This window comes from Alligator mississippiensis, chromosome 1 (assembly GCF_030867095.1).
Source record: "Alligator mississippiensis isolate rAllMis1 chromosome 1, rAllMis1, whole genome shotgun sequence".
Lineage (NCBI taxonomy): Eukaryota > Metazoa > Chordata > Crocodylia > Alligatoridae > Alligator > Alligator mississippiensis.
The window spans coordinates 7,902,440-7,924,417 of record NC_081824.1 but is presented as its reverse complement, the minus strand read 5'-3'; the positions used below and the strand labels follow the sequence as shown (position 1 = coordinate 7,924,417).

At 50.1% G+C, this 21,978-nt stretch overlaps 1 protein-coding gene across 1 annotated transcript in view; it reads left to right on the top strand.

The window, feature by feature from the left end:
• FAM167A (family with sequence similarity 167 member A) overlaps positions 1-17,834 on the top strand; it is a 30,014-nt gene extending 12,180 nt beyond the window's left edge. The window contains exons 3-4 of the mRNA XM_006266744.3: positions 727-1,285; positions 11,940-17,834. Coding sequence (XP_006266806.1) covers positions 914-1,285; positions 11,940-12,203 — 636 coding nt within the window. The 5' untranslated portion in view covers positions 727-913 and the 3' untranslated portion in view covers positions 12,204-17,834. The remainder of the gene's footprint in view (positions 1-726; positions 1,286-11,939) is intronic.
• The last annotated feature ends 4,144 nt before the right edge of the window (positions 17,835-21,978 follow it).

Here is a 21,978-nt window from a genome sequence, read left to right as displayed (position 1 = left end):
CCCCAAGCATGTCAGGGGGTTGCACCTCTGAATGCGGTGGTTTGGGAGCACCAGCCTGGATGCCTGAGCAAATCTAATTGCATGTAACTGGACCTCTTAGCTCTGAAAAGCTAGGCTGGAAAAAAAAAGAGGTAGCCAAACTCCAATGTGGCTTCAATTCTGAGAATACATTTGCATTGGCTCTTCTTTCATCTGTTTTCCCATCCCTAGCTGGAAGGATATAGGGAATGTCTGGTGGGGAATAAATCCACGGTCTGTCTAGATCAGCAGCTTCTCTGCAACACCTGATTGGCACCAGAAGGCACCTGGTTATGCCAGTGGCCCCCAATCCCTGGCCCTTGGGAAACCCCTTGACCTACTCTGATGTTGCTTGTGGCCACAATGAAAGCAGAGGTTTTGCTCAGTTGCTCAGTTTTGGTGAGTGCTGTGGCCCAGGGGAATGGGAGACCAAGGCAAGTTCTTCCTGACCCCATTAGCAGCCTTCACCCAGTCTGAAGCCTAAAGATTGCAAGATCTTCATGAAAGAGGTTGCTGTAAAAGTCAGAGCTTGTCTGTTCCTGCCCAGGAACACCCCCTGGAAGCCGAAGGAGTAACATAACCCCGGGAACGGCTCGGCACAGTGGTTTACAACAAGCCTGGCACGCACTGTGCTCCACCAGCTTGGAGGAAGAGCTGTCGCTCAGCTTTTGCTTCTGGCAGCTGAAAGAAATCCTTTTTATTTTGTAGATGTTTCCCCCAATCCAAGTGATGCCTGAACGGGGAAGATGCCGATGTGATTGATCCTCTCTGGAGAGCTTGCCCCGATGCATCGAGCCCACAGATGGAAGCTGTCCCTACCATAAGGATTCCCTGGCCTTGGCTGTTGTCCTGAACTTTGCCCTTGCCCCCCTGGGACTCTTTGCTGCAAAAGAGGATGTCTTTGCCACAAATCCAAATAGAGGAGGTGGGAGACGGCGCCGATGCCGTGTCCTCGAGCGCTGCCCCTGCTGACGACCACCTGAGAAGTCTGAAGGCTCTGACGGAGAAACTGAGGCTGGAGACCCGGCGCCCTTCCTACTTGGAGTGGAAGGCAAAGCTTGAAGAGCAAGCCTGGAAGAGCCCTAAACCGTCTGCGGAGGAAGCCGTGAGAGAGCCCAAAAAACCCTCGGAGGAAGCTGCCCCTGTAAGGAAGGTCCAGGTACATCTCAACGGGAGTGCTTCCCCGGAGAAAGTGACTGTCCCTTCTGGGAAACTCAGCGGCTTTGGGAGCATTGATGAAGCTTTGAACTGGCTCAGGAAGGAACTGGTAAGTTGTTTCCTATTGAGTTAAATCATGCCCTTTTCAGGAAAAGAAAAGAGAAAATAAGTAACCACCCAGTGCATGCAGCCTGCAGTGCTAGCAAGTCGCAGCCCTGAACAAGCCTTTCTTTTGATTTCTCCGGCAGGACAAGGGGACAGTGCAGGGACAGGGAAGGGTGGATGCTAGACTTCAATGAAAGGAGTCAACCCAATCCTCAGTGTCTCTGCTGGCTCAGAGGCGGTGGGAGAATCGCCCCCCTCCCCGGTTAACAGCTTCTCTGCTGGATTTTAGCTTCATTGCCCTGTTGTCCTGAGGGATTTAAACAAGTCACAGTCCTTCATTTCTAATACTTGGGGGAAGGGGGGAATACACCCGTCAGCTGGTGAGGAAAATTCACAGATTGTTCGATAGACTATTAGGGGCTGGAAGGGACCTTGCAGATCATCGGGTCCAGCCCCCCAAAGTCACCCGCAGGAGCTTGTAAGGGTTTCTGTGTCTCTCCTGGTTGCCATCTCAGGATGCCGTACTGCTATGGGGTAGGGAAGTACGATGGGAAACCGAGGTGCAATGGAAATGCCCTAGTTTGGTGTTACGGTACCTGTCCTGCCTCTGTGCTGTGCCCAGCAGCACCGCGGAGAGGTGTGCCCTACCCGCTCGCTCCAGCTTGACCCAAATTGACCCCTGAGTGGTGCTGAGTGCACTCCCAGCACTGCTCTTGGATGCCCTGTCCTTTTGCACTCGGGGCTACTGCGCTGCCTTATCTCCAGGCTTTGGCATGTGAGGAGGGGAGCGGCAGGCGACACACCTGCGTTCCTGGCGCTACCGGAGCAAGGGCCATGCCAGTGATTCACCGACACCGGGCACCCTCGCATGTCAGATGCCAGGAAGGGCATTGAATAGGGGACAGGTCACCTAGAGATACCTGGTTCAATGCTCTCCCTGTGTAGCCTCCACCTCTGCCACTGTTGGATTCAGGCCTATTTGCTGCACCGTTGGGAGCATGGGTTTATGCCTGCAAGAAAACACTCGAATCACAGAATCAGAGAAAATGAGGCTTGGAAGGGACTTCAGGCAGTCACATCTAGTCCAACCCCCTACTCAAAGCAGGGCCAGCCTCAGCTAGACCATCCCAGCCAAGGCTTTGTCTAGCCGGGTTTTGAAACCCCCCAAGGAGGGAGCTTCCACCACTTCTCTGGGTCACCTGCTCCAGTGCTATAAGCCCCCCTGAATCAGGAAGGCTAACCACATACTCCTTTTTATTTGGGGAACAACTAAAAAGGAAACAGGGAAGGGAGTGAGGGTCATAGGTTAATAACAAGGGAGACAGAAGGAGACGCGGAGTAAAACACGTGGCCACTGAACAATTCAAAGGAGCCTCTGGATGTAAACTCTGCCCAGAGATGTGAGTGGGGGAGTAACAAGGAAACAGGAGACAGGATATTGAGGTTGATGGACCATTGATCTGACCCAGTATGGTACCTGGGTACAACACAAGGGCATCTACTCTGCCTCTACTGACTTGCCCAAGATGGCACAGGAAGTTTGTGTCCCAAAACCCCAACCCTCGAACCCCTTCTACAGCCTCATCATAGTCTTATGTATCGTACTCAGTTATTTGTGCCAGCTGAACGCAGTCCCAGGACTTGCGGTATCGCCTGATATTGTATCCATGGCCTGATCGGATAAGTTATGACTTGGTTGCTTGTGACCACTCTCCTGACCTTTGCAATCAGTTGAGCAATGTGTAAGAAGAAGAAATATGTGTCCAAGTGACCTGTGATTGGGGCTGCCTCATTTTTAGGTGTCTGACTCGAGCTACTTCACATGGGCTACGTCACAGAGGGCGGGCCTCAGCTGTTCCCCTTTAAGGCACCTTGGGTTGGTCCCCCCAAACTCACTCATCTTGGTGCAGAGCCACCGGTTAGGATGCAGGGCATAGCCTGGACACAGAGCATCCGGGGCTTGGCAGGGAGTAACCAGCACTCTTCCCATCATCCAGAAGTGAACTGTCAGGCAGTGCACAACACACAGCAGAGATATAATTTGCCTTTGCCAGGCTTCCTTGTCTGAGCAAAGTGCAAGGTGAGTCCCAAGGGAGGCCTCTTGCTAAAGGTCCAGAAATGGGAGTTAGAGCTTTGTGCTGGATTCATGCCAAAGGAATATCCCATGTCTGCATGGATCCCTGCTCCTTTGGAGCTGGGAAGTCGAAAGTGGCTGGATGACATACTGGCCACATTGCTCCCTTTCTGCTGTGGAAGTGGATGTGCCTTATCCGCCGTGGCTGGATCAGCCACCTGGATTCCTATGCACCTCCTGGCCTGGTTTTGGAGTCTGCTCTGCACAAGGAAACATGAGACATCTGCATTCAACTGAGGGGTATTTGCCCTGGAAATGGTATCAGAGTATGGAGGATCCCTCTAACCCTTGAGAGGTGTAAGGCACATGCCTGCAGAGATACCATCCTACACCAGGGGAATTAGTTAATTAGTGATGGGTTAAATCCAAGCCCTTATTGCAAATTTCCAGACTAGGATTCCTTCTCGTGCCATAATTCACAGCCCTCCAGCCCCCAAAAGGCAGCCCAGTGTGACCCTTCAGGCTCACAGGTCTAAACACAGGGCAAATCTAAAACCTTATGGCAATTTGTTTTTCATGAACTTTAGCCCCAATATGCCAGGAGGAGACAGCCCTCCCCATTCAGACTCCCATTCCCTTTAGCTTGGCCTTGCAATATTTCTGTTGGAGTCTGGTTTCTTCTAGAGTGCAATTCCCCGCTCTTGTTTTCACACCAAGACGCGCCGTGCAGGCGCAATCACAGATTGCACAGCTCGGCACGGTGCAGGCTGCTTGGGGTGTGAAGAGCCTTTCATGTCTAACACTCTTCGCCTGAAAATGTTGTCGCACCTTGGATATTTTTTTTTTGTGCTGATTTTTTAACAGTTCTGGCAAGCTCGGTCTATTGAAATCAGGGGAAGCATTATGGACCCAAACTCCATCAAACTTGCTAATTAAGTCACTAGGAGTAAAGGCTACAGGTCTACAGGAAATAACACGGTGACATTATGGTCTTTTTTTTGTGTGCTGTTGTTGTGAACTCCGATTCCCCCTTGGATACTGAAGGTGTGAGGTCCAGCATCTGTCCCCGGCACATACCGACATTGTCCTCTCAGCTCTCACTGATGTAACAGGAGTCAGCTATTGCTATCTAGTATTTAGGAATGTCTCTGAGAATTTCACAAAAACTCAGCTTTTTGCAGGGTCTGGCTATTAACACCCAAGCCTCAACTTGGAGGGCCAGCACACTTTGGGAGATGCGTGGAAAATCAGTATAGTCAATGCAGTGAAATCCCCAATGATTTCTGCGGTCGGGGTAGGCAGTTAGACTCAGGAGCATCACTGAGCAGGGATATGGCCAGATGAGGGTCTCTTGGAAAGCCATTCCTATCACGTTTGGCCTGGTGACCATCCAAGGGGGAGATAAAGGGGTAATACAGAGCAACACCGAGGAGCTCATCATGGGAATTTCCAGCAATAGGAATAGATGGAGACAAATAACGAAGCATTGGCCCAAGAAGAATATTAATTCACTGTCAGTCATCAGCACCCGACCCAAAATCGCTGCTCAGCCTGGCTGCAGAAAATACCGTCTCTTCGGAGACTCTGAAGTCTGGGACTTTTATTCTGGGAGGCAAATTAAAAAAAAAAAAAATGCTGTGCCTGGTCAGCTAGTCAAGGAAACAATTATCTGCATATATACAGGATCTGAATGCCTGTACTTATAAGGGCTTGATCTGAGTCCTGGTGAAGTTAATAAGACTTCAATGAAAACTGGATCAGCTCCTAGAAGAGCAGTCACTGAGGGCGCATCCACCTTAGTGATTCTGCCTATCTCCGCTCCACATCAATTTATCCTCCACATCAAGGGCTGCATTACTCTCAACAAGTTTACAGAGGGCCTATTATTATCCCAGCCGCTAGTGCTGAAATTAGCTGAAAAGAGCACTTACCTGAATGGAAAAGAACAATATTGATGTGTATCTCATCCTGTATCACTCCGGGATGGCTGGGGAGGAAGACGAAAGAGCCCTTTATTTCCCAGAGTGAATGCAGTGATAGAGATGTGAGCGGTAGACCTGGGGGATGAAGGGGTCTATCCCAGCGCTGGGCCAGTGCAGAGAGCAGCAATGCAGACTTCTCTGCGCTGCCCAGCCGGCGTATCGAACCGATAGCCCTGAGCCAAATGGCCCTAAGCACCGTGCTGCCTGCCACTTGTTTCTTAGCTTCCACTCATCTCTTGACTAGAAAGAAAATAAAACAGCAATCCTTATGTTGCGAAGAACTCAGAAATCCCACTGCAGCGCAGAACGCTTGTGACCCTCTGGGTTCCCATTTGATATCTCTGAGTTTGTCTTGTGAACTGTGTATAGGTAGGGGTTTGCACATCTAGCAGTGCTACTATTATACTGCACTTTTAAAGGGTTGCATGGCACCCTGGGGTGCTGCAACACCATGGTTGCAATCACCTGAACTGGCTTTAAATAACCAACTAAGCATGACAGACATGGGCCAATTTACCCTGCACCTAGGATCTCCTTGCTGCTGCATCGACACTGCTTTTGCTACCCAGATTGGCTTGTTTAGAGCTCAGGATGGGTGCTGCCACCCATGATGCTGACCAACACTTAGAGATTTGACTGCACCATGTGGAGGTGCCACATGGCATCACAGCCTGAAGTCCCTTTCCAGTGAGGCACAGGTAGGAACCCAGCATGAAGCTGCTCTGCCCCGTCAAAATTAAGGCTCTTCTGTGCATGCCAAGAAGCAGGTAGACTCCTGTGCAACCTTAATACCAGCCACTGAGGCACCCAGGGATGGCCAGAGGCAGCTGAAAGGGGGTTGGATTGGACTGCCCAAATCCATCTCACTTTAGGCTCTTTGACAGAGCTAGTCTTTAGACTCCCTCTGTGTAACGCTGGTAGAGGTTCACATGTTGCACAGCCCGGCGGGTACAATTCGGCTGGGCCACGTAGGCTGTGTTGCATTGTCCCCTCCAGAAGAAGTGCCACCATGCGCTGCATCTGGGTTGCCGGCCTTGCACGAGAACCAGCTGTTTCCGCTGACATTTTGATAATGGTCCTTTCATCTCCTTCTGGGAAGATCGGTAAAACTCTGCCTGTCTAACGGGGTCCTTTCCTAAAGGAGCTCATCAATAGTTTAAAGCACTCAGCTGGCCTTCTGTCTATCGGGGACGATGTGTTTCTAAGGGTGCGGACACACTAACAAACTACTGGGGGGTAGAGGAAGGTGGGGGCTTGACTGGGCATCAGTGCCCCATGGTGAGTGTCTGCAGGGGCATCTACACGTGCACTTGACAGCAGTTGCCTAATTAGCTCTGCAGCAAAGCATGACACATGCGGTGTGATTGGGCTGGAGTACACAAATTCACTCCGCTGTAGGATAGTACAGGCCAACACAAGTACTATCTTATGGCAGAGTTGTCTACTCCGCCACAATGCATGTGTACACGGTGACCGGGGCTGGCCGGGGCACAAGGGTGCTACAGTGCCAGGGGCTGCCTGCTGGCTAACCCTGCACCGGAGCACCCTCGTGCCCCAACCAGTATGCATCACCATCCTGGCTCAACATGCTGCAGTCCCGGGAGCGTGTGCAAGCACTGGGCCCAGGAACGATAAACTCCAGCGCAAACTACACCAGAGTTTATTCAGACACATTAAGTGCTCGTGTAGGTGCACCCAGTGTATACGTGCTTACCCTGAGTGGGGGTTAGCTAAACCTCGCTCACTCAGGACCAGTGGGTTTTGGTGCCTAAGAACAACCCCATGTCATTGTGCTTGGGTCTCGGGAAAAGCGCCAACATACCTACGTGGATAACACACCATCCTCTTCGCCTTAAGACTGGGCCACAAATATGCACTGTGGAGGAGCAGGCGGACCCACGCGCATGTTGTGTCAGCTCTTTTTCAGGGACTCAAATAGGTTCTCACGTATGCAGCTACAGCCACTTAGTTGCTTAAGAAGTGGGAAAGGATCTGGGTGAAGTCCTGAGTGAACGAGGGGGAAGTTACCATGGGTGCTCTTCCATTTACTCTGGGGTAGGAGTATGCACATGAGCAGTTACTGTGTGTGAAATCCCCTTCCCTTTTTACGCCATGGTAAATTGAGCCGATGCCCATGCACTGACCGTGTTAATCTACGGCAAAGTTTGGATTCCGGGATTCTCCACCAGTTTTCCAGGTTGACTCGGACAAAATCTTTTAACCTTCTTCTGACGTGTTGTGTTGTGTCCGCGGGCGTGACAAGTGACCAGCTCATGGGTTGAATTCAGTATAGCTGCACCATTCGGCGTTGCTGTACTGCAGCTGACATGCCTCATAATATGCTTAGAGTCTACAAGGAGCTCCCAAAGCTCCCAAGTCCTCCAGAAGGGAGGTAATGTCAGGTCCCCGGCAGTGTCTGTCTCCCCATTGTGTGGATAATCCTTTTGTCAGCCATCACAAAGCCGTCTTCCTTTTTCTGAAGAAGAATGGCAGCTCTTCTTAAAAGAGATCAGCTGAAAGAGAAACACCCTCCCCTCCCGTCCATTCACCCCACCCCACCAGCAGCAAACAAAGCTGGAAGAGAACTTTATCTCCCTGGGAAATGTTGGCCTGCCTGAGTCACTGCCTGTCCGGCTTGTGATGTGTCTTCTCTCCTGTTCTGGCTGAGCCGTGGCACACACAAAGCGGTTTTCATCCGCGATCAGCACAGAAAGGGAGGACTCTTGTGTTCAATTGTGGGCACTGCACCGCATTGTAGACCAACCAGCAAATGTCTGGAGAAGAGCAACAGAAAGGGTCAGTAACCTATGAGGAAAGATGGAAAGAATGGGTTGGTTTTTTAAATCTAGAGAAGGGAAAACTGAGGACAGATGTTTTAAGAGGTGGCAAGAACCGCGGAGAGTACTCCACAGGGAGGGTGGGGAGGTCCGGACGTGGCTAAGTCCTTTCCAGGTGCCTGGGATGCAATCTCATGGCCTTCTCGGGGCCTGCAGGCAGGGCTGGGCAGGCTCCTTTACTTCATCTGTCACCACTCGCATGAATGCAAAAGGTCTCCACCCTGATTAGCACTAATGGTGCTGATGTCAGCCCCTGGCCTCCCAGTCTGATGCTTCGCAATGCCCCAGGGAAACTGGCAGGTGAGAGAAGAGAGGCACAGAGGAGTTCAAGGGGGTGTCCCAGGTCACGCAGGATGGCTGGAAGCCACCATTCCTAGACGTTTGCCCCACGTCAGCCCCCTTGCATGCTTGCACGGAGACCAGCCCTGTGCAAAATGCAAGGTCTTTCCCCTGCAACTTCGGGTGGTGCAGAGACAGAAAGGCAGCAGCTTGCACTTCTTCTTCTCAGGACCTAGTTTGGTTCCTCGTTCAGGTGCAGTTTTCAGGGAACAAAATCCAGAACAGAATCCTTAGTCCTCTGCAAAAAAGGACTGAAGGACCTGAGGGTGACAGTGGACAAGAAGCTGAATATGAGCCAGCAGTGTGCCCTTGTTGCCTAGAAGGCTAATGGCATCCTGGGCTGCACTGGTAGGTGTGCCACCAGCAGATCAAAGGAAATGATTCTCCCCCTCTATTAGGCACTGGGGAGGACACATTGGAGTCCTGTGTTCAGTTTTGGGCCCCACGCTATAGAAAGGAGGTGGACACATTGGACAGTCCAATGGAAGGCAATGATAATGGTTTGGGGCTCGAAGAGACCTAGGAAACTGGGCTGATTTAGTCTGGAGAAATGAAGATTTGGGGGGATTGAATAGCAGCCTTCACCTCCCTGCAGGGGGTTGCAAAAAGGATGGAGCTGGACTGCTCTCAGTGGGGGCAGATGACAGGACAAGGAGCAATGGGCTCAAGTTGCAGCAAGGGCCGTTTAGGTTGGATATTAGGAAAACTGTCTCACTAGGAGGGCAGTAAAACACTGGAACAGGTTACCCAGAGAGGTGGTGGAGCCTCCATCTTTGGAGGTTTTTAAGACCCAGGTAGACAAAGCCTTGGCTGGGATCATGTAGTTGGGGATAGTCCAGCTTTGAGCAGGGGGTTGGACTAGATGTGACCTCCTGAGGTCCCTTCCAACCCTCATTTTCTGATTCTAACACTTTATAGACCTTTAAAAGCAAAGGAGTTTATAACCCTTCCAGATCTCATTCGTGTCTGGTGTCCTGGTGCCGCACAGCAGCCTGACTAACTACTGCTGCTGAGAGAAATAATTAGCGCAGGTGCGGGGCTGTATTAACACAGCGATACTGCTTCCCATTTCAAGGATAGCCCAGCCGGGGTCAGATGGTACAAGGCAGCTTTCTCAGGAGATGCAGCAGGATGCTACCTGGCGCTCTGACAACATTTGTGGCAGTAAGAATGGGCTAATCCAAGATAAATTACTTCAAATTCAGGATCCAAGTCCAGTTTCAGGAGCAGCCCCAAAATTCAGGACAGTCCTGGAAAATCAGAGTAGCCGGTCATGTTGGGTTATAGCAACCCCGTGGCTGCTCTAATTTGCATTTTTGGTTCAGCAAACCCCTTTGAGACACATCAGGAGTAGAGACCTGTAGTGGGCTAGGACTGCACGAAGGAGATGATGTGGACGTCATATATCTAGACTTCACGAAATACGTGTGCCTGGTCTGGGCCTCTCGGTGATGGATGAAGGGTCAGACAGGAGGGGGCCGAGGTAAGCATTACAACCCATGCGGTTTGGGGAGCTGTCTTATACAAAAAGAGATTCATGAATTCATAGACATTAGGGCTGGAAGGGACCTCAGAAGATCATCATGGGGGATGATCAGTCCCTATATGAGGTTTCAACCTGGTCTCCAAGCCTTGCAGAATGGCTTCGGCCCCTTGCAGAAGGAAAGTGTAAGTTGGCATTTGCAGTCCCTGGACTGACTCCTTTTTGAAAATTTTTGCCCATTTCCCCTGATGCCCTGCGGCATGGGGTTCACTGCTCAATGATATGCAGAGGGAAAAATCGCCTCCTTCTCATTTTTTCTGAATCAAGATCAGGCATCAGGGGGGCAAAAAAAACTACAGACCAGCGAGCTGTGCTGGAATGCGGGAACGTCTTTCCCGTGGGAATCTGCGTTAGCTCCATCACCGAAGCCACTTCAAACTGGGTGGGACAAGTCACTGGAGAAGGCGGCGGGCCAAAATCGAAGCTGGTGCAAACTGATGTAACTTCTGGGAGCAACGCTGATTGAGAGCAGCGGAGGAGCTGACCCACGCCGTCAGGAAAAATTCCTTCGGGATCTCTTAGAGGATCTTTGCTGCCTCTAATTGCTGCCTTTCGTAATTGCTGCTCACTTAAAAATAAATTAAACTGGGCCCCGTGAAACCACAGCTGGAAGCTGCGGGGATTCGGAGGGCTGCCTTTAAGGAGCAGTACCGGCGTGCTTTTAAGCCTGTGCAAATGTGGAGTAGACCCTAAGCTGGGGGTAGTCACTCCGCTATGGAGTAAAGGTACCCCTGAGATAATCCAGAGTAGCTATTCACCAGTGTAAGCGATTCCAGTTGACATACCATGTATCTGTAGCTATAATTACCAGATTTTATCACCTACAACCTGTCTCTGAATAAAAGGCACGCCTTGCTTTTCAAAAGGCTGAATGAAGAAAAAAAGATTTTTCCCTGTAGTAAGTATCGGAGTAGCAGCAGCTGGGGAGCTGAGCCTGCTCAGTATTTTGCTCCTCCTGAGTCCCCATCACTTTTACCCAGCTCTTATCATATGTCTTGCAGATAATGCATGCAACAGCTGGTTTTTGGGAAGAGTGTGTGTTCTAGGTAAGAAAATATGATAAAGTCATCCCAGAGAAACCAGTTGATCAGGGACTGTTTCTGGCTCTTTTTTACCTAGTTGCAAGGCACTATAATAGTACCTACTGCAGGCAGCTGCCCCAGAAGACTGGGCCATACTGGGCTGCATTAGTAGGAGTGTTGCCAGCAGATCAAGGGAAATGGTTTTCCCCCTCTATTAGGCACTGGGGAGGCCACATCTGGAGTCCTGTGTCCAGTTTGGGACCCTCCACTACAGAAAGGATGTGGACAAGTTGGACAGACTCCAGTGGAGGGCAATGAAAATGGTTAGGGTGCTAGAGCACATGACTTATGAGGAGAGGTGGAGGGAAATGGGCTTATTTAATGTAGAGAAGACTGAGTGGGGATTTAATAGCAGCCTTCAACTCCCTGAAGGGAGGATTCAAAGAGGATGGAGCTGGACTGTTCTCAGTGGTGGCAGATGACAGAACAAGGAGCAATGGGCTCAAGCTGCAGAAAGAGAAGTTGAGGTTAGATATTAGAGGGCTTTCTACTAGGAGGGCAGAAAAGCACTGCAACAGGTGACCCAGAGAGGTGGTGGAGTCTCCATCCTTGGAGGTTTTTAAGACCTGCGTAGACAAAGCCTTGGCTGGGATGATGGAGTTGGGGCTGGTCCTGCTTGGAGCAGGGGGTTGGACTAGATGTGACCTCCTGAGGTACCATCCAAACCTTAATTTTCAATGCTTGTATGATAAGACCTGGCTGCGCGTCTTCACCAAACACCGGCAGTAGCTGGTGTCGGTGGAAATGTGTTGTGTGCGTGCATGCACTGATACCACGCCCCCCCCCGCCTCTGTGTTTCAGACAGAAATGCGTCTCCAGGACCAGCAGCTGGCGAGGCAGCTCATGCGCCTGCGGAGCGACATCAACAAGCTGAAGATCGAGCAGACCTGCCACCTGCACCAGCGCATGCTCAACGATGCCACCTACGAGCTGGAGGAGAGGGACGAGCTCTCCGACCTCTTCTGCGACTTCCCGCTCGTGACCTCCTTCAGTCTCTCTACTCCCCTGAAGCTCATCGGGGTCACCAAGATGAACATCAATTCCCGCAGGTTCTCGCTGTGTTAGGGTCGGGGGGGGAGGCAGGACAGGGGTCTCTCCACCCATCGGCCAGGTGCAAAGCATCAAGAGGGAGCAGTGGGGAGGAAAAAAAATGGAGAGGAACCCCCCATCTGCTCTTGGGGCAAAGCAACTAGGCCCCAGTCTTGAGAGGGCATGGAGAAGCTGGCAGATTACCTGGGGAATTAGAGACGCTGGAACCGGGAAGGGCATCTGAGTCAAGCACATGCAGTAAGCATGCCCTGTAGGAAGCAAAATCCCACGAGGCCTCGGTGCCATGTCAGCATCTCCAGGGTGATCTGCAGGGCACCAAAAGATGGTTCAGCATCTCAGCTACCCATCAGTCACAGCGGAGCTGAGGAATGCAGCCAGGCCAGAGCCCAAATGCCTTTTCTGATCCTTTTTGTCCACCCAGCTCCACCTTTTAAGAATAAATGCAGCTGCTCTGTCGAGGGTCTAGTATTGCTCTCCTACTTAGGAAGCTGATTTCCAGTGGGAGAGGGCTCCCACTGGCCTGAGGAATAATGGATTTCTGTCATGCGTGACCCCCCAGATGAAAGGCAGAGAGGTCGGGCTTGCTTAGACTATGTGCATAAGTGGCTCCATGCACTGCAGCAAAGCCTGTTACATCTTCCCTTCTCGTATGGCATGCTCCAGGCTGATACAGCCATTTGGAGTGGGCAACTATGGCCCGTGCACTACGATCAAGGCAGTAAAATGTTCCTGATCTGCAGCTGTAAGAGGCAATTATCCCCGGACCACCATAAGAGGCAAAGGGAGACATATTTCACTCCTGTGATGGTCCGAATACCCAACCCGGTGCAATTCTGCTGGATGGGGGGAGAGCTCCACAGCCTCAGCTACCGTCAGCAGAAGATAGTGGAGCATCAGTATGGGCATATCCAGAGAAGGAGCCAGCTCAAGGATGAAGCAGGGATTACTATAGTGATTCGAGTAACCAGGAAAGACTGGAAAAACAAGGTGAGATGCGCTGCTACGGAGAGCCAGCGCAAAGTCGTTTCTGATGTGTAGTGAACGTGTGCTCACAGGGAGAGACCGCTTACTGCCAGGCAGTGCCTGTTGTGTATGTCAAGATGGTTGGCTAGCCCCATTTCTGTCCCATCTTAGTCCTCATTGAATGGCCCTGTGTGTCAGCACCCTCCCTTCTCCCTAGACAGACAGGTGCCACCCATCGGTCCCTAAGCATTGCACCAAACCAGCGTTGTCCTCAGCTGCTTACCAGACCGGCTTCCCCTATCAATCTGTTGCACATCAGCTAGGAGAGAGGTCTTCTGGTGGATAGCAGAGGGCAGAGGCACCAGCACATCCGTGCCTTTGATTACAAATTCTGTATTGTATATAAGACAATCAGAGTCCACTAGGACTGAGAAAAGAAAAGACAAGGTCGTGGCTGGGCTTCTGCTCCTGGATGATTAGGGCTTTAATAGATCCAAGATGTTACTACCATGTAACAGGAAACAGTGGGAATGGGAAGAAACGGCTCAAGAAGGAACCAAACCCCCTTGCAGCAAGCCAGCCACCCCTCACGCATGCAGCCCTCCTGTCATGCTGTCTGGTTGAGGAGGGGGGTCTCGCATGAGCTGGCGGCCATTCTCAAATTCATCCTTCATTCAAATATATAACCCAGTGATTTCCAACTTCTTTGGACCAACACAGCATGGGCAGCCCTCAACATGTCTTGCAGACCACCATGGAGCCTTATAATCAAACGTCGGGTTGGAAGGGGAGGCAGTACAACCGGCGGACCTCTTACCACGTCCTCCGGGACCACCGTGGGGAAAGATATATCCACAGGAGTGATGCTATAGTGACCTGTAGTGACGCAGTGCTCTGCTCTACGGTGCTGTTGGATATTGGACCGTTAGCATGTATAGGAACAGAAGAACAGAGGATACAGGACTGCGAGGGAGCTCCTAGGATAGTGATTCTCAACCAGGATGCCGGGGCACCCTAAGGTGCTGCCAGATCCTTTGCAGAGTATGAGATGATAAGCAGATTAGCTAAGCGAATAAGCCCGACTCAGGCTTGTCCCTGCCTGGACAATCCCTGACCCCTACTGCCCAGCCCCTGTGTAAGGAGGTAAGCCCTGTACCATATACATTTGGTTTTGAAATTGGGTGCCACTCAACTCCCAACATTATGGAGGGGGCCACCAGTGCAGTGAGGGGTGCCTCAAGTCCAAAAAGGTTGAGAACCACTGGCCTAGGACATCAAGTCCAAACCCGGCTGTTGTCGGCGATGGTGCTGTGCAAGCTCCATGGTTCGATGTTTTGGTTGCACGGCTCCATGACCTCCTTCCTCCGGTGTGTAGAAACCTTTGTGTAATGGTCAACCTAAATTCATTGATGGCCAGCTTGTACCCATTTTCCCTTGTGCCAACGCTGTCCTTCAGCTTAGAGATCTTCCCCCTTGGTGTTTATCGCCTCATCTATTCGAGGGGGCAATAATGTCCTCTTGGCCTTTGTTTTGCTAGGCTTAAAGAAGCCAAGCTGCTTTGGCTCCCATCCCAGTAGCCCTTCCAGTAGCCTGTTCCAATGTGACTTCAGACTTGGAGCAGATCAGATAACCCTCGCACTTAGACATGCAAGCGGTCCCATGGACGTCGGTGGGATGAAGGTAGAAATGCTGAGTCTGGATCCTACAGTCAAAAGCGAACATTTGTTTTCCAGGGGTCAAAAATACCAAATACTTTTTTGTTCCCGGATTTTTTTTAAAAGTTCTTTTAAAAAAGAAAAAAAAAGAATTCCTATTAAAACTAAACTATTTTTAGTTAGGATCTTTGGGGGGTTTTTGGTAAAAAAAACCCCAGCCTGCCTCCAATTGTTGGGTTTTAGAGATATTTTCAGGGCGGGGAGCAAAACAGGTTTTTTTTTACTGAAAACCAAGAGTTTTAGCAAACACCAGAAGATGTCAATGAACAAGAATTTTTTCATTTGATTTAAATGCTTTTTTTTTTCATGAAATAATATCATTTCAATGCCTTTTTTTATTGGAAAAAAAAAATAAAAAGCTTCCAGGAAAACAAGTGGGCTAGCTTGCAGCCATCCCATAGTGAATGGCTAAGTGAGTACAAACCGAGTTTATCCCAAAAAACTGCATTTTTAAGACGGGGGTAAGCCGAGTCTTGCTTCTGTACTGTTAATGACTCACTTGGTGGCTGTAAAAAGTTGAAGTCAGCACTGTAAGGGTGAAGTCATCGTAGCTGTGGTTCATGATTTCAATTGCCAGGGGTTGAGAAAGATACTGCTGTGTTTACTGGCTAGGAGATGGGTTGGGATTTCTAGCTGTTAGGCAAAAGGCACTGCTTTTTCCAGTAGAGAAGGATGTCAGTGCTGATGACTGCACCCGGCCTCCCGTTACATGACATACATGGCGCAAGCCTCAAAAGCTGCTCCTTCCCCGGGAGAGACAAGACAGCGATGGACTCCGAGGGACTTCCCAGCCAATTCCTATCGGACCACCGAGCAAACCTCTCACTGCAAAGATAACAGCCACCCAGCACTTCAGCAGCAAGGACCACACTTTCTTTCACACCAAAGCATTGAACTACACAACTTGAGCAAGAGACACCTCTCCATTAGCAGGCAGCAGCAGTAGGCTGCTATACGTCGTGTGGACCACCCCTCGCTACTTCGGGGATGCACAAGAGTGATCCACGCCATTTCTAGTCTAATCTGTCTAGGGTTTGGGGGTTTTTTGTGACCGTGCTCACTGCCACGACAGCCAAAAGGCCTCACCAGCAGCCTCTCCACCAGATGGCCTTGAGGACAGGGGACAAAACAGGGTAAAACTTTGGGTTGAAATATTGTCTTCTGCAGATGTGAGAAAATGACCCCAAAGGTACGTCGCTGTTGTTCTTATTTGTTCGTTTCTGTTACTCACCAGCAGAATCAAAAGTGGGGTCAGACACTTTAAAGTTGGGGGGCGGGGGGTGGATTTAGCTGACAAAAAGCCAAATCCTCAACTGGGGGTAAATGACTGAGAGTTTGGGTCGCTAAGACGGGCCTAGAGGGAACGGGGGGTCAGTTCCTATCCTCGCCGTGGGTCCTTAGGCTGGGCCTTGGTAGCATCTTTGCCCCAGCTCCAACATCTGTACGATAAAGATGATTGCACGTCCCTACCTCCCAGAGGGGATCACAGGTTGCGAGATGCTCGGCATCGCTGTGATGGGGCCCGCTGAAGGACTGGAGATAACGAGATGGTGCTATGCCAGCTTACCCAGCTTGGAGCTGGCGCAAAGGAAATGTCTCCAGTCTCAACTGGTGCCTTTGCTCTCTTAGAAGAAGGGGTCCAAGGTAGTAGACAGGGGGAGAGAGTCATGCTGCAAGGCCAAGTGCTGCCAAGTGTTTGTGGCATGGAGCTCTGGGGCCTGGTTGCACCATCGCCGATCAAGCAGCATCTGGTTCAATTCCCAGAAAACTCATCCAGCTCCCTCAACTTCAGGTCCTGTCCCACGGACAAAATACAGGGTACGTTCTAGACCTGCTTTCTGATTAGACTCATGATCCTTCAGCTTGGCAACAGCCTGGATAAAATCCTAATAATTACAAATCAGGTTGTGTTTCAAATAATAAAAAAAACTTTTACAACTTTAGCCAAACTAAAAAAAACTCAATACTATTTATTTGGCAAGTAAAAATGTGACTTGACCAAAAAGGAAAGGTATTTGGTGGGGTTCTTTGATAGAACTTTTATATTTTCCAAATAAATTTTGCCAACTTTGGGCCTCAGCCCTGTGTTCTGCCAAGGAATAAGTCAGGATGCTTTCATCTTCTTGTAGATTTTTGTTCCCTTTCTTCCGGGTGAATTTTCTACCCAAGTTCCTGTAACAATAAGGCCCTTGGGTGTTATCTGGTTCAACCCCCTGCACCTATGCAGGAATCCTGACCCTGAAATGTATAGTTCTAGTCAAACCAAAATCACATTTTTCAGCCAAAATGAGCCTGAACACTTCCCCCCAACTCTATCTGTGGCTTTGCTGAGCCAGGCAGCGTCTGGTTTCAAATAGCCTCTCCTAGCTCCAAAGCCAGGAAAAAACGCTGAGTTTAGACTTGAGGGCTCTCAAACCTGCAGCAAACCTACGGGAAGCAAAACCACACGCATTAAGGTCATTGCAAACTTCCATGCAAGTCCTCAGGGACAGAAGCAGTTTAACCAGCACTGACAGAAGGACCCCCTTGGTGCTGAGCCCACAATGAAGACAAAAGTAAGATGGCTGTAGCAGCAGGTTCGGTCTCTGGAATGAGTCTTTAGGAACATAAAGTGGAAGATTGTATTAGGGATAAGGGTCCTGGTCCTCTGTGCACCCTAGAGAGGACCAGAAGGCATTACTCGAGGGAGCTGGATTACAACTCTCAGCACAGCTGCATGTCTCACTCCCTCCGCCGCACTACAGAGATCCCTTGGGTTAGCCAGTCCCCATCGTTGTGACCTGCAGACCCAGTCCAGCATCCACAGAGTGTGATTGTCCCCCGAGGGAAGTGTCTCATGCCCTACCATTTTGGCAATACCAAGTGCTATTACATGATCAACGAGTGATTTGTATTTTTGTGGTTTCACTTCTTGTTTCTATCTTACCACTGAACCAAGTGAGAATCAATAAAGATGTCATTACAAAAATTACAGTCTCGTGTGACCAGAAAAGGCTGAACAACGGAGATGGAAAGTTGCCACTCCCCCGCTGGATCGACAATTAGCCTCCTATAAAGGTGTGCCGCACGTCATGCGCTGCTGGCTGAGGAACAACAGGCTCTCCGTGTGAGCTTCCCTTTTGCTCTTGTGTTTGCACTTCACAGAGAGGGGCTATACACTAATTAGATGTCATATGAGATAAGGGGGACACACAGAGAAAGAATCGGAGTAAAATCCCCTGGGGAGAGCAGAGGTTGCATCTCTCCTCTCTGTAACATGCTGCGTTGCACCTGGGTGCAGAACGGCAGCTGCCTGCTGCAGACCGTAAAGGGGCAGCACGCAGAAAAGAGGGCCCTGCAATATTCTCGGAGCTGTATTGCTGCCACTCCATTTCTAGGAAAGCTGATGGCGATTTGGAGCCGAACCCAAAGCGCGCAGTTACACGCTGCCTGCCTGCCCAAATCCTGTGCAAAGGCCCAGACAGTGGCTTGAAGATCTAGACCACTGATTCTCAACAGGATGTTGCAGCACCCTGGGGTGCTGTGAGATCCTTTTAAGGGTGTTGTAGGGTGGGGGGTATGCAGTATTAGTATTAGCATGCACCTGATTCACAAGATAAACCCAGCGATTTCAAATAGGAATCTCAAATGTCCAAAACAGGCTCAACTGTGAGCTTGCTGAGTTCTTTGCAACAGGAGAAGTGCTCTATTATTTTTCGGTAGTTGAGAAATGGCTGACAGCTAAGAGCTGGGGATTTCCAAGGAGTCTAACAAGAGAGCGCCTTCAGTCTAAGAAGGTGGAGCACGTCTCATCTAGCCTGAAAATGCAGTCACCGCCCTTTTGTTCCAATGGGGTTTTGTGCTAGATGGACACCTGGGGCCCCAACTACTGGGACCACACCATCATTTGGAAACTGAGACCGGGGATTTCCGAGTTCTGAGTCTGCTAAGGCTGACAGGGCAGCATCAGCCCTTGCAAAACGTGACCACTGAGCTCTTGTGAGCTGTCATGGTTGTACTGAAAGCTGCAAGAACAAGCTCCAGGCTGCAAAACTGGGATGTGGGTTCAGCTTCTCAAATTGCAGGCCAGTTATGTCTGGGGTGAAGTCCTGCTCTGATGCCAAGGGGAGCATTTCCAAGGACTTTGCTAGACCCCATTGGGTCTTTTTTCAGCCCATTCTTGTGGGGAAAGGAGGCCTGTATTGCAAACCACCCCAGCCCTCAAGGCTCCTGAGATCTGGGGTTGTCATCCATGCCCTCCTGCATCAGTAACTCAGACCCTTCCCTGAACCAGGAGCTCTTGGAGGACCCCGCATGGGCTGGTGATCAGAAGTGCTGAGCAGCAAAATCCCCAGTGACTTTGGTGGGAGTTGTGAATACTCATCACTGCCAAAGACCCTGGCCTAGCTAGAAATCTAGCTATGAAAGCAACACAGCAGAAAGAGGATCCACACATCAGCTTCAGATGCCTGATCCATCCATACCGCCGCGTGGCCCGAACTTCTCATAACATGTGCCCTGCTCTCTAGGGTGGCACGCTCTCCTGGGCACGCTCAATGTGGCACGCTTTCCTGGGATTTTGGAGGCTCCCTGGGTGGGGGCTAGAGGGTCCACTGTACAATGCATTGTTTGTTTGTTTTTTAATAAAAATAAAAATAAATAAATAAAAAATAAAAAAGTCAAATAAAATAAAAATGTACAATGCATTGATGGCACTGAGTGCTTTGCAAGACCAGTTCAAACAGGCAGTGAATTTACAAATGATGTCTCGCTGGAGCCACGTCAAAGGCTTTGCATCCTGAGATGGCTGTCTTTCTCCTCGGGGAGGAGGAGTGAGGCCAAGAGTGGTTCCTTTCCTTTCAAGTGGAAATCTAGAGAAATGCCCCAAAGGACTGAGGTGTAGGTTATAGCCGTGTTGGTCTAAGGACATAGGCAGACAAGGTTCTTTGGGTGAATCTGATCTCTTTTATTAGACCAACTAAACAGTTGAAAACTTTTCCCAACTATTGAGTTGGTCTAATAAAAGAGATCAGATTGACCCAAAGACCCTTGTCTGCCAAGTGACTGAGACTCCTGTCTGAGCCTCTTACCTGGAAAAACACTGCAGAGAAGTGCTCCAGGAGAAAGGCTGCTAAATACCCACAAGGATCTGCTATAAATGACACTTAGCAGAGATTTACAACCAGCAGTGAACTGATTGCCATAATCCCCTTGCAAAGCAGTTCAATGGCTCTACAGTGGCATGGGCAGACGGAGAACACAGGCATCTCCGGCCTGTCTCCAGATGACAGGGCTGTCGCAGTTTTGTGGCACTCAGCTGTGTTGAAATCCCTGTCGCAGCATCCTCAGGGCTACTTCCATCTACTTTTTAAGGTAAGGCCATTGTAGAGAGCGCATCCGAGGAACCTGAACTCATGGCTCCTGAGCTGAGGCTATGAGCCAAGATTTTCCAAAGGGGACATAGTTTGGAGACTCCAGGTTGAGACACCGTAAAGGGTCAGGAGGTGCTGAGCACCGAGTCTCTGCCTCTCAGGCCTCTTTTAGCTGCAAGCTGGGCATCACACAACCAAAGCATAGGACATGACCAGTCACTAGGCCCATAGCTCCTGTCTGGGCATCTAACACTCATGGAGATCAAAGGGATATAGGCCCCTAAATATTTTGGAGGTTTTGGGTAGTAAAATGCTTCCTTCTTGATACCTTCTTTCTACCTGACACATAGAAGATATCCAATTTTAGCCATTTTTTTAAATGAAAAGTTCGTAATTTTACAAGAAGGAAGCGGTTTACCACCAGAAATGATGATTTTTACAGGGAGGAAGCATTTTTACCACCTGATACGCTAACGCCAGGATCTTGCCATTGTTGGAGCAAATTTGCATCATCTCACAGGGCACAGACACCTCACCACAAAAGAAATGCCTGCCGAGAAGAGCTTTCCATCTTTCCACCTTTCTGTGAAATATCAAACATCCTAACCTGAAGGAAATGTACTTCTATAGCCAGCTTGCCAGACACCTTGGAAAGACTTTTTCAACCTTTCTCTGTGCCTAACCTGGACAAAATGAACTATTCCAAACAGGAGGCTTTACCACCCCTTCAGCTCCCATGTGAAACATGGATTTTCATTTCTACCTAGGAGAACTTTTACAGTCCCTGCTCTCTCCAATGCCCGATGAAGGGCGAGTGTGCCTGAAAGCTAGCAAATAAAATCAAGAGCTGCTGAAGTGCTTGTATGTCCTCCTAGCAAAAACCTGAAGCTTCAGGCCCAGCTGAGAGGCCGTTGCTTCATTTCCCTCCCCTGCAAAGAAGCAGATGGAGGGAACAGCGAAGACTCTTCCTGCCAGCTCCAGTGACAGAACATGGGGCACCTATACATGTGCATTTGCTCCGACATGCTGTAATTACAACACGTCAGAGCAGACTCAATGAGCACAGTAATTATTGCACTGCAGCAGACTCCAACGTCACACGTATCAGTGTCCCCGTGCTGAAAAATGGTAGTGGCGGTGCTTGAATTAAAGCTTGTTTGACGAGCTTCAGTTAAAGCACCCCCATTTCTATGCTGATACACATGCTGATACACACGCTGATACACATGATGCTCAGAGAGCTTTAATTAAGACGCCCTCCCCCCCGGCCCCCACCTCCTAGAGTACATGTATAAACGCCCAAGAAGTCTGGCTCAGGGCTATGCAGAGCTCCCTATAGTCCTAGGGTCTGGCAAAGATCACTGGCTCCAAATCCCAGGCCTGGAGCATGAAGAACAGCAGCAAAAATGACTTCTTGAGGGTCTCCCAGCTCCTGGTGCTTGAGACGCAGAAGGATCCTGCATTTCTGCAGGTGTGCAGTGCTCCTAGCTCACTTAGACATCAGGAGGGCTCATGACCATTGGCACCTTTCCATCACAACTCAACACCTCATGGGGCCCAGCCCTGTGTTATCGCTCCTGTCTTCTCTTTCTAGCAGAGCAACCAGCCCCAACTGAGCCCACCGCCGCCTTCTCCAGCGGGATGCCTTGGCAGCCCTGCATGCTGCATGCAGACACCTCCTGTAGTATCTCTGCCAGGTGCAGGGTGATGTCTGTCAGCCCCCAAGGCCAAAATCCAGGTCTAACAATCCTGCCAAGTTCT